Source organism: Cotesia glomerata, linkage group LG8 (genome assembly GCF_020080835.1).
Source record: "Cotesia glomerata isolate CgM1 linkage group LG8, MPM_Cglom_v2.3, whole genome shotgun sequence".
Classification (NCBI taxonomy): Eukaryota; Metazoa; Arthropoda; class Insecta; order Hymenoptera; family Braconidae; genus Cotesia; species Cotesia glomerata.
The window spans coordinates 10,469,796-10,482,481 of record NC_058165.1 but is presented as its reverse complement, the minus strand read 5'-3'; the positions used below and the strand labels follow the sequence as shown (position 1 = coordinate 10,482,481).

Here is a 12,686-nt window from a genome sequence, read left to right as displayed (position 1 = left end):
ATAATTTTTTTTAATTGATATTCTTCGTTCAAAGTATCTTCTCTCTCAGTAGTAAATCTGGGGTTAAGTAAATTGAGGTTATAAAAATAAAAAAATGAAATAATTGATTAAATTATTTAACAAAAATTAAAATGTTGCGCGTATCTCTCAAGGACAACACCAAATGGCTTTCAGGTACGGAAGTAGGTGGGTCAATGCACGAAAAATGCGCTTCAGCTGTAATTTTAATGCGAGCAAAAGAAATTCCTATTGAAATGACAGTGAAGACAAAGAAGAATATAATGTAATTTAAAATTGAAATTATTAAAAACAACAGTAGTAAAATTTGAAGATAGAAAGAAAAATTGTTGTAATGCTGAATAATATGTTGAAAAATCGTTTACAACTGATTCACGATTCAACCATAATCCATATAACATTTATTTCAGTAATTGTGCATTTTGTTGGTTATTTTTTAGCGCATGTCGCATATGTCAATAAAATAAAGCGCATGCGCGTTGATACGGTAGCCAAAAAATTTAGCGATCCATGTGTGTCCTCTTGAGATCGTTCTATCTAACTATGATATATCTACACTTTTACTTAATTTATAGCTTGCCTACGTAGACGCGGGACGACATAAAAGATAACAGTCGTATGGAGGCAGTTGACTGTTATTTATATCTTGCCTTTACTCTTTATTTATCTCACTCTTTCACTCGATTTATCTCTGTACTTCTCACTTTCATTATCGATGATTATTATTATTATTATTTTAACAGTGTCCTTTAAATTGTCATTGTCGTCCCGACAATTTGCGCTTCAATTGACTTCAACCTCAAAATAACTTCTCTATTGAAAAGCACTTGCACTTTAAATTATTCAATGTAACGTTTATTTTAGTTATATTTTTGGCAATTATGTACAAATGGGGTTCCATCTATTTTTAGCCATTAAAAATCGGAAATTTTATATACTTATATTTTTTCTCCGTTTGACGATCCAAAAAAATAGAATTTCTCAAAAATTTTTAGTATTGAAATTCGAATTCGAAATCCGAAAATTAAAAGCAAAGTAATTATTTTTCAATAATTTTTTATTTTGCGCATCAACAGACAATTAAAAAAAAACTTTCAGGTGCTAAATTTTCAAATTTGATAGTTACCATTTTACATGTATGAAAATTGTCAAAACGCAAAAAAATGACATTTTTTTTGTTCTTCTTTGGATGCACAAAAATAAAATAGGAAAACTTTAAAAAATTAATGCATAAGTTAAAATTTTTTGATCAAAAGTTGAATTTTAAAATTCTTTTTCTTTTGTAAAGTTGAAATTTTTATCGTCAATTTAGTAAAAATGACTAGTGAGTTACCGGAGTCTTCAATTTTTTCCAATTCAAAATAAGTGAAACCCTACTTCTACAAAATTATGATTTCTTCCATTACAGATACTTGCCACTTGTCACAAAGATATTTTTAAAAATTAGTTGTGTTAGGTATTCTAAATTTTTTAATAGGAAACTCTTTATATTAAAAAAAACATTAATCATTTAATTACTTGCAAAAAAAAATTCAACTGCTATGCAAGATTTTAATACCTAACTTTAATTTCCCTATAAAATGTTAAATTAGTTCAAAATGATCGATTTTAGGCACTAAGTGTATGTAAAAAATGTATTTCCTACAAAAAGTTTAGACTGCCTCGCGCCCAGCTTAGGCATGACAAGTATTTATTACTTTGACAAACAATTTTATTTCCATAATTTAAGATTAGCCTTTATTAATTAATACAATACAAGTAATCATTAATGGATAAACTTTAGAGTAACATAACCTGACAAAAAAACCATAAAATCTGTTTCGCAAAGTATCGAGACCACGCAGACTAGTACAAATTGAAACATTATAATATCTTAAACTTTATAAATGTTTTAATTTTTATTTAAAAATTCATATCTTCACTTTTCAATTATCAAGTATGATACAACGGCAATGACCGACTACTAATCGAACGTTGAATAAGGTTTTAAATTCACTTTAAAAACACACACTTACTCTCAGAGCCTTTCATTAATCATTAATCATTACCACCATCATTAATCGTTATCATCTTCATAATCATCAACTTATTAATTATAATATTTATTAATATTAATATTATTTTTATTATTTTATAATCATCGTCTCGTCGTTGGTTAATATGCTACAGCCTACAATTAATTATGATTTACAATTATCAAATAATTAATTCAATTATTAGAATTACTTTAGAATATTGGTACTCTGTGTGTCACCTTCACATCTTACTATTCATAATCATTCATTATTTTAAATAATATAATCACATTCTCACGATAATCATATCTATTTCATTCTTCTTCTATTAATGAGCTTACATACAGCATTATCGACGTTTACATTATTTGTCGATACATATTTTATTTAATTATTTATTTACCTCAAAGTATAGTTGAATCGTGAGTAGAGCCCTATTTAAACCATTGTTTATTTATTTAATTACATTTAGTTTCTTCTTTAATTATTTATTATTTATTCATGTATTATGCATATATACACAGTTTATGTATATATACACATATACATATATGTGTATGTGTTTGTACTATAACAAAAGTATAAGATATTGATAAATAACTCGATGACAAATTTTTTAAATTATAATATAGCATTTAACAATTTTTTATTTATTTTTTTTAGTTATCTAATTATTTTTTTACTCATTAATTTTTTTATTTATTCTTTTTTTTTAACCAAAAATAATTCATGGGTCGCGTTTCTTCTAATACCAAAGATGTTCGAAACTAACCTTACAATTTTTTGTATATATATTTTTTTTTAAATGAATACAAATACACAAATAAATCAAAACTGTGTTTTGTATTTTTTTATAATTGCTACATTTATTTTTGACCATAAAAATCTACGAATTTTTTTTTTCACGATATTTTATTTAAGAATATGAATTTATAAACGTGAAAAATACATATATTAACTTGAAATAATAACTAAATTTTTTGTAAACAATTGCATATTCTTCTTTTAAATTTTATTATAAAAAAAAATTATTAAAAAAAATTGAGTTTTAAACATTTCTTCCTTTCAAATTAATTTGTTTATAATAAACTTTGAGAAAGAAATATGCAATTATTAAAAAAAAACTTAATTATGGTAATTTTTCAATTGTTTATAGTCAAAAATAGGTGTAACTTCAATTCTAATCCATTTACAAATATCTATTCAATTTAGGGTCAACATTAATAGTTTACTAACTTGATGTAGAAGAATAATTAGTTTAATTTGGAAAAAAACGCACAAATTTGAATAAAAAAGTATTAAAAGAAGAAATAAATTACTTTAAAATTCAAAATATATATAAAATTTTTAACACATTTTTATGACTTTCATTTATGTACATGAAAAGAACTTACTTATTGAAAGAAATTACACTCTCTTAACATGAGCTTCAAAATTAAAAAATAAATAATGAGAAAATTTGCTTAAGATTTTAAAGCAATTTTTTTCACGCCTTAATATGCAGAGATTGGGTATAATATTGTTTTCTTCAATATTATCTCGAAATCCTCCGAACATTTGGTATTAAAAATACGACATGATTTTCCATGATTAATTTATAATAGCAAATAAAGTATCAAGGAACAAATTATTTTTACACGTGTATTGAAACAAAGATTTGAAAATCGGACGATATTTTCAATATACGTATCAATTAACGATATAAACGATTGGTGAAAATTGTATCAACAAATACAAAATTTCATTATCGAACTAGAAAAATTAACGTTCTATTGTAAAATTTTCAAAAATTTCAATCCAATGTTTCAACTGATATATTTACAAAAAACAATATTTTCTAATTCAAACTCTTCCAACACCCAAGCTATTTAAATTTAGATTACATTGAAACACTTATATTTTTAATAGAAAATTAAATTCAACTAAAAAGTAAATGTTTTATAAAATTATTTAAATTACACTATTTTACAAGAAATCTTTTACAAAAAATGACAACGAGTTATAGAAAAACATTTATATATGTAGTGAATTTTGACCGAATTTCTCTTAAAATAATGTAAATTAATTACTTTGACAAAACACTTACAATATTTGATAAATAAAACAATCTAAAAAAAATGAGTGATATCTAAACAAATAGTTAAAGCGTAAGAAGCGTTTGAATGAAAAAAAAAAGATTTATTTTTTCGTTTAATATTTTAATATAAGGATATATTTATTCATTAACGATGGTAGTCAATAATAAATCAACAAGAGTCATCCACATTATAATAATTATTTAAAATACATTGTGTATTAAATAATTATCGTTACGTTGCTTAAGAAAAATTATTGTGCCGATAATATGTTGGGTTGCTAGCGAAACCCTAAATAGGCAGTGCAGTACGAGAACTTCTTTGAGTTCTTAAGCAATCTCGAGGCAAGCTTCGGCCTAATATCACGTTTCGAGTCCATTGCTCATCGAATTAATTACTTTGTCTTTTATTTTATTTTATTTTAATTATTAGTTTTTCTTTTTATTTTTTCAAACTTTTCTTCTGTGATAATTTTACATACGTATTATATAATTAAGTTAACTCCGTTAGATGTACGCACATGATTTTTATAAATTTCTTTGGCGTGTGTTTTTCCCACAGCCATGTTTAGATTCTTATTTGCGTTTAAAAGTTTACGTTGAGCCGCCGAAAACACTTGGCACGCAATACAAAAAATTTTACCATTTGTTTTTAGTTTATTTTTATTTTTATTTTATTTCATTTTTTTTTTTTTATATTATTACTAATATATCAAAAAGACCGCTACTTAATATCATATCACTATGTCACAATAAATTTAAGTGCAAATCGATTTCACAATTATAATTAATAAAGAAAATAAAATAATTATCATTCGTTAATTAATTCAGCAAACGTATTTTTAAAATTTTATGATTGTAAAAAAAAACTTTATAAATTTTTTAAAATCCTGTTGACGTTAAATTATTGTTTACTTTTAAAGTAAGTTTGTTATTTTTATTTATAAAATTACTTTATGAGTTATTTTCGATTAATTTACATTTTTAAATTATAAATTAATTAAGTAAAAAAAATATTTAAGAATTTATATCATTTAAACTTAAAAATAATTTTCAGTATATATTAACTAATTTTTATTATTATTTTTACCTAAATTAACATTAAAAGTTTGGTAATTGTTTAGATGCTTCTCGACAATTTTTGATCGTTAATTCGAATAATTTTTTTTTTTTTTAACCGATGAATGTAAACAATCAATTAACTTGTAAAATAATTTTTATTTATTTTTTTTTTTTTTTATAATAAATTATTTTTTACGTAGGTTATTTGATGTCAAATCGATGATTTTTTAAATAATTTTTAAAACATTATTAGTTAAAACTTAAAAATCGCTCATTTAAAATCGTTCGCAATTTCGAGACTTTTATAAATTACAACTTTTAAAAATTTTAAAACAGTTATTCGCTTTTTTAAAATCACGATGTTCTTCCGATTATTTTAAAATCTAATAATATTTCAGATTTTTAAGATTCTTGTAACAAATCAATTATGATAAAAAATATTTTTTTTAATTCGCACTTATAATGTTTTTTTATTTTTACCAGTGGAATTTTCTCATGATAATATCCACAAATATTAATAAGAAATGAGGTTCCATTTTCTTGACCTTCATTTCACAATTACTTCTCAAAAATCAAAAGTTAATCTGACATAAAACTACCTACATATATTTTCATTAATTTTCAACCATACTTCCATCATTTCAAGTAATAACATTAAATAAAAAATTTTCATCTCTTGAGATCATTATCATTATCTATAATTATTTATCTGAGTATTATAAAACTGAGTATTTGTCAGAACTTGTTTACGTATGAATAGAAGTATCTATTTATTAATCAATAAATCAAAGAATAGAAGTAATTTTTACAATTTATAATAAAAAGAAAGTCAATATCCAAACAATCACCAAAAGTTTTTGTACAACGGTGAATAATTACAATTAAATTAATTAATTTAACAGAATCATACTTATCAATCTCAAGTTACACAAACTTAGTACCAAACAATTAAAAATTAAGTAAATAAATAATTTCACAATAAAAATAAATGATATATCTTAATAAAGTGAATACTTTAGGTGTGTGAAGCATTTCAATATTAGCAACCTATTTAAAACTCTACAGTAGCGAAAAATTAATATTTTCCATTTAAAGTATTTAAAGTACCTTTTGACCACTAAAGTATTTTCATTTAATCACACCATTAACAAAACCTTTTACTTGAACAACCGAAACAATACAATCAATAGTGCTTAATATCAAAGCAAAAAGATAATTATTTATCAGCAAGCACTCTCTAACTGGGCACTTCGTTTCCTTCTGGCCTGTCTCTGTCTAAACTGATGAAACTCAGCCTTCATAGCCTGGACCCTTGCCTCAATGCTGTCTCTAGAGTACCTCGATGGTTGGTGATGGGTGGTGGTGGTAGTGTGAACCTGGTGAATCGGTAGCTGGATGTGAATGTGATGAACAGGCGGTCGTTCTTCCCTTGTAGGAGTTGACGCTGAAGTTGGCGTCGGAGTACAAGAAACAGGATCAAATTCGTAGTGTCCGTCCACACTACCAACATCTACCGCCGGATGACCATGAGGAATTTTAACCGGCTGGTCTTGGAGTTTAAGCCATCGGTCCAGCAGTGGTGGGGGTGGCGGTCGGTAAGGCGGAGGTCGCCATTCAGCAACAGTACTGCCACTCCGTGAGCTTTGATTCTGTTGCGAAGTATTTTTGCTGCCAAAACCGGAACTGCTCGAGCGGCTCTCCGGTGAGGTTTCTGACAAATGGAGATCTGGAGACGCTGCTAATTCTGGAGCAGATCGCGCGTGTTTGGCGTGACGAGGGGGCAGTCTGGCACGTGGTCTACCAGCATTTTGAGGCGGAGATGAAGTTGCCAAAGGATGCACTGGAATAAATCGTTGGGACTCTGCGTGGATTGCTTTCAGTGATGGCAATTCTTGGCTGTAGCGTTGATGGAGGTGTCTTAGCTGCTGGTGGTAGACTGGAGGAGTTGGAAAAGATCGCTCTACTGAAGATGGCTGTCGGACTGAGCTCAAATCGCTGAGGTACATGGTCGTTGTGGGGCTCCAGGGAACAGAAACTGGAGCGTTAGGGGAACTGGCGAAGAATCCAGGGGATATGGCGCAGATTGTTGGCATTGGCTGCATCAGCGGATTGGTGATGCCGAGGTACGCTGAGGGAGGCATGCTCACTGAAACTCCACTGCCGTCGGAGCGCAGGCTCATTTGGCTGGTACCCACCAGAGGAAGTCGCCAGGATGATTTCAGGCGGCTTGATTTTGGAAGGAAACCACCGTCGTCGCTGCTAGATGCATCGAGGATGCTGTTGTTTGCTGAACTGAGCACGGAATCTGCGATTACAAAACGGCCGTCTGCTGCTCGGGATATCTTGCTGAGAGGCCGGCACCGATAAGTGTCCGGGCTGTCTGCGGCCAAGATCTCTCGGAGAAGATTCAAACCTGGTACTCGGCTTTTTCTAGATCTATACAAAATTATGTTCAGGTTAGTTTTCGTTGGAAATAAACTTTTACGATTTAGCGAGACATTCAGGTAATAAGATAGTTTGTTCGTTGATATTTTTTAATTAAGCTTTCATTGTACAATATTTAATTATTCTGCAAATTATGTTTTCTTTTCAAGTTCTTGGTTAGAAAACGGAGAAAACTACCAAAGTGATTAAATGAAACAATATTATTTATATTAATTATACGATGAGAGAAGAAATTGATCACTTGAAATAATATGAATTTTTTTTAATTTTTGAGTAACAAGAAAATTTAACTGTTTTTATGTATTCTAGGAATTATTTTCTGAGATATAATAGAACTTTGATCAAAGTTTGCATAGGCGAGTTTTTTAAATCCTTCAATTTTTTAACTTCCCGCTAAGAAAATTGAAAATTTTCAAAAATCGGGAAGTTATTGATTTTACCCCGTTTTTCGAAAATCGAGTTCTCATCAGATCTTGACGTTTTGAGGTCCTAGGAAGCTTCCCTGATTGTTTTCGCGATGATGTGTGTGTGTGTGTGTGTGTGTGTGTGTGTGTGTGTGTGTGACCCTCATATAACTTTTGAACGGCTTGACCGATTTAATCGCGGTTGGTGCCATTCGAAAGGGCTTCACCAAACTTAGATTTTGAATACTATTTGGACCGATTCGAACCAGTAGATTTTGAGAAATCTCAAAAAAACTACAAAAAAAAATTTTTTTAAATGAGGTTTTTTTGGAATTACTTTTAAATGGCTTCACCGATCAATTCCAAAATCTGATCAGCTCTTAAGATCCAAAAACTACGTCGATCACCGCAAGCCCGGTCAAAATCAGTTGATTCGTTCATGAGTTATCGTTGTCGAAAGAAAACCGAAAAAAGTGTTTTTTCGGAATTACTTCAAAATTCTTGGCTTGATCGATTTAAACTTGAAAATTTTTCATGGAGCTTCAAAAACTGCGTTAAATGCCGCCAACCGTGTGAAAATTGGTTCATTCATTCAAAAGTTATTGCCGTTTGAAAATTCAAAAATTGTGTTTTATTAAACTGCTATTAGAGTTTTGAGCTCGAAGAGCTCAAATTGACACAAAAATAATATTTTTGAGCTCGAACAGCTCAAAAACGTAATGTATAGTTTTGAGCGCTTAAGAACAAAATTACTAACAATTATTACGCTCCGTATTGGTTGGCAACATTCCAAATTTAATTAGAAAAAGAAATACCCGGAATTTTCTTGATTAAGACTAATTTACTACAGTTTCTTTAAATTAGTTCAAATTTTTGGAACGTTGATGAATTTTTAAATAAACACTATAGTTCAAAAACTAAATATAGAAGCTCATTTTTCTTTGAATTATATTCTTTTCAAAAGTTTTTTAAAGCACCGCAAGAAGATCTTAATCAAATTTATTTGGTTCTTAACCAAATTTTTTCAGTTTCCCAATTAAGTTATAAGAATAATTTGTTTGCCTAAAATATCAAAATAACCACGTAAAGTGATCAATTAATCTTTCTTTTTCGCACTACAAATAGTTTTTATAAAACAAAGAAATTATTTTTCTTTTAAAAATAGAGCAATCAAAATTGTTATAAAATTTTTCAACTATTTAAGAAATTTTTTAATAATTTTATAGATTAAACATTTTTTCATAATTTTTCTTAAAGCCTATATGTAAAAATAAATTGAAAAAATATTTTACCATGCATGAGCTTCAAACGAAAATTCTGAAATGAATTTATTGAGTGTACAATGAAATTATTTTGTAAATTTTTTAAGTAAGAATAATTTTTGGTTTTTTCAATCATTACATACAATAATATAAATTGTTGATTCAGTAGAAAATCAATTGGTCTCATCAATTAATGTCTCACTATATCGTAGTGACAAATACGTGCAACGACGTAATAATAAACACAAATAAACAAGAACAACAATTAATTATGTTAGTTAAAATTCATAAATTTGATCAACTCGAATTTAGGATGCAGGCGGGGTAGCATGCACATGCGCATTCTTGTGCAAAATTGGTCGTGAAAAGTGAGGAATTTTCAGTGGTGGCAGTGAATGGATTTTTTTTAATCCCTCAAATGATCTTTTTTTTTTAATTTCCAATTTTATCATTCAATTATTTATTTTTTTTGTGAATTTTTTTTTCATTAAATTTTTTTTTTATTTATATTAAACATTAATTATTTTTATTTATTTCGTGGTAGCAATTGTGGACTTTTTACAAGGTGCACCGTATATTGTCACCTTTTTTCCTCCTTCGGGTCCGGCGCAGCAGGGAAAGATCGGGGAGAGAGAAGTTTTTGTAACACAACGATTACATTCACAAAAAAATAATTGTGATACTAATAATAATATAGTAAAAATAATAATAGCAGTATAATAATATTAGATCAATAATAATAATTATTATAATTATAATGGCAGTATTAATAATGATAATAATAAATAGATTACTAAATTCTAAAATAATTAAAAATTACATTATCTAGGCGGTGATATTAGGGAGCAAATAGATGTGATGTGACCCACATTTTATTTTAAAATACAAATGTTATTTTTAATAGTGTACGAGTTTTTCAATGTGCGTCGCTTTATAAAGAGGAAGACACATATTTATAGAAGGATTTTTGTAATAAACAATATTAACACTGTTATGTGATTTAACTTTAAGCGATTAGTTGAGAAAGTGTAAAAACAAAAGTATTCTCATTTATAATTATTTTATAGTAGTAGATAATTATTTTGACTGTCAAATTTTAGAAAAAAATTTGTAAAAGTGTCCAAGATTAATAAATAATCAGTCTTGATTCAAGAGAAATAATCTTTCTAAAAAAGTTCACCAGTTGTCGTATTTCAATTTTTTGTCTTGAATTTCGGCATATTGGCTTAACAGGCGAGACCAGTGATTGCAGTTTCAATCGGTTTAGCGAAACGAATGGAAATTTTGAAAAAACGTTTTTAGAGATAATAGATAATTTAATAAACTATTTCACCACAAAGAGTTTTTTTCGAAAATTTCATTCGTTTCGTGAAACCAATCGAAACTGCAATTGCTCTGCTGTCGGGAGTGCAACAGAGATAGTTTCGTTAAACTCCGTGAGAGCAAAGCGAGAAAAAGATGGTCTCGGCTGTTAAGACACCAATATCTTCGGTCAGTAATTATGATTACTTGATTCAGAAATATGTTATTCTCCATCAAAGCAGAAAATTTTAAAATATATTAAGACCCTTTTTTGATTTTAACGGCATTTTTTAAATAAGTCCGTAATGTCTTGAACTAACGTTATAACGTATGTTAAACCGTAAAGTGTTTCGTTAAAGTAAAATTTTCAGCTAATTTTTTTTTTTTAATATCTTAAAACAAGACTGGAATTTTGAATAAAATATTCTTCTTGAATCGAATAATTTCTTCAAGTTATTTTATATTAAATACCCAAAATTCTTCGTTATAGGTAATATAAAATAATCCGGGTCACGATAAGTATATTTTTTAGTACTTAGAGTAAAATTTTAATCGAAACTCGTCGACCAATAAATATTAAAAACTTTTCAACAAGATTTAACAAAAAGTTGTAACTGTGCTGTGCAATCTCCTATAAAATTTAATACAAATAACTTTCTGAAGAAATTTAATTTTTTGGAGAAAAAAGTTATAACAAGTCAATAATTCAAGTGTTATATACACACTAAAATAATATTAAGTAATTTATTTTATGAATTTATGAGAATAGTTTTGTTAAGCACTAAAATAGCAAAAATAATATATTTTTGTCGTGCATACAAAAATAAAGTCGAAAAACAGCATAAAAGCTTAGAAAATTAAGTCAAGGAAGTAATAGAATAAACAAAGAATAAAAATAATTAATTTTATTTTTTTATTTTTCAACAAAACCCGAGCAATATTGTTGTATTGCTGAATAGTATTCATAAAATAAATATCGATTATCGAATTCTAATAATGAAGGACGCGATAGACTTTGAGTGGTATCGTGCAAACAAAAATGAAAATAATAAAATTAAAAAAGAATATACAGATATATATATATATATATATATATATATATATATATATATATATATATATATATATATATATATATATATATATATATATATATATATGAATACAATAATATAAAATAAGAAAGAGCGACAATGAAAATCCGGATAGCGGCAGCAGCTGTGCACAGGAGAAACCGGGTACCTACTTTTATTTAGTGCGGTGTATGAGTGTATTTCATTTTTATTGATCGTCTAAAATTGAGAAACTGAAACGAATAAAAATCAAGAATAGTCAGATTTAGAGTTATAATTGTTAAGTTATTAGACTCGAGTATATTATCATATATATATATATATATATATTAGTATTATGGTATGTACTCAAACAAGTATCAAATCAACTAGTTTTATCAATTTTATATTTTTATGCTGTTCATTGTTATTGCAGAGAATTTGATGTTAAAAGTAAGAAACTATCTGATGTGAGAAGATGATGGTAAAATCTTAAATTTGTTGTTTTAAATCGTATGATTGGATGTCTTTGAATTTCGATATATGGTAGGAATCTCTCGTAAAAGGTACTAAGAGAATCTAATTTATCACTAACATCATCGTCATTATAATAATCATCACCGTAATTACTATCATTAACTATCACTATAATTTTCACCATTATGATGATTACGATAATGGTCATCATGATCGTAATTATTTTCGTGAAGATGATGATGATAATGGTCATGATTATTTTTTTTTCTCGTGAATTTAGTGTTAAACTGAGATATATAATGCATTAGTTTTTTGATTTGTATCTCTTTGACTAGAGTGAGTTTAATTTACCAACAAACGTTACAAGTAATAATGCACTGGAAACTATCGAACTATATAGCTATCAACGCTGATTAAAATCTAATCAGAATTAGTTTTTTCTAGAAACTTAAGCTTTAATTTTTGCCTTCAAAAGCTCAAAAATTTGTTATTTGTATCACAAATCAATCAACTAACTAATTATTAAGCGTAAAAGAAGATAACTGTAAAGAAACTTTGGTGAGCAGCCTGGATAA

The 12,686-nt window shown here is 27.5% G+C and overlaps 1 protein-coding gene across 19 annotated transcripts in view; it reads right to left on the bottom strand.

Moving 5' to 3' along the window:
• Positions 1-5,507: 5,507 nt before the first annotated feature.
• LOC123270923 (protein turtle-like) overlaps positions 5,508-12,686 on the bottom strand; it is a 190,642-nt gene continuing 183,463 nt past the window's right edge. For 12 of the 19 annotated variants that reach the window (XM_044737092.1, XM_044737088.1, XM_044737097.1 and 9 more), the window contains one exon: positions 5,508-7,605. In XM_044737092.1, the coding sequence (XP_044593027.1) occupies positions 6,393-7,605 (1,213 nt within the window). In that variant the 3' untranslated portion in view covers positions 5,508-6,392. Of the gene's footprint in view, positions 7,606-9,864; positions 9,876-11,828; positions 11,889-12,686 lie in introns of all 19 variants that reach the window. The other 7 variants (XR_006510722.1, XR_006510725.1, XM_044737101.1 and 4 more) reach the window with 6 other exon arrangements.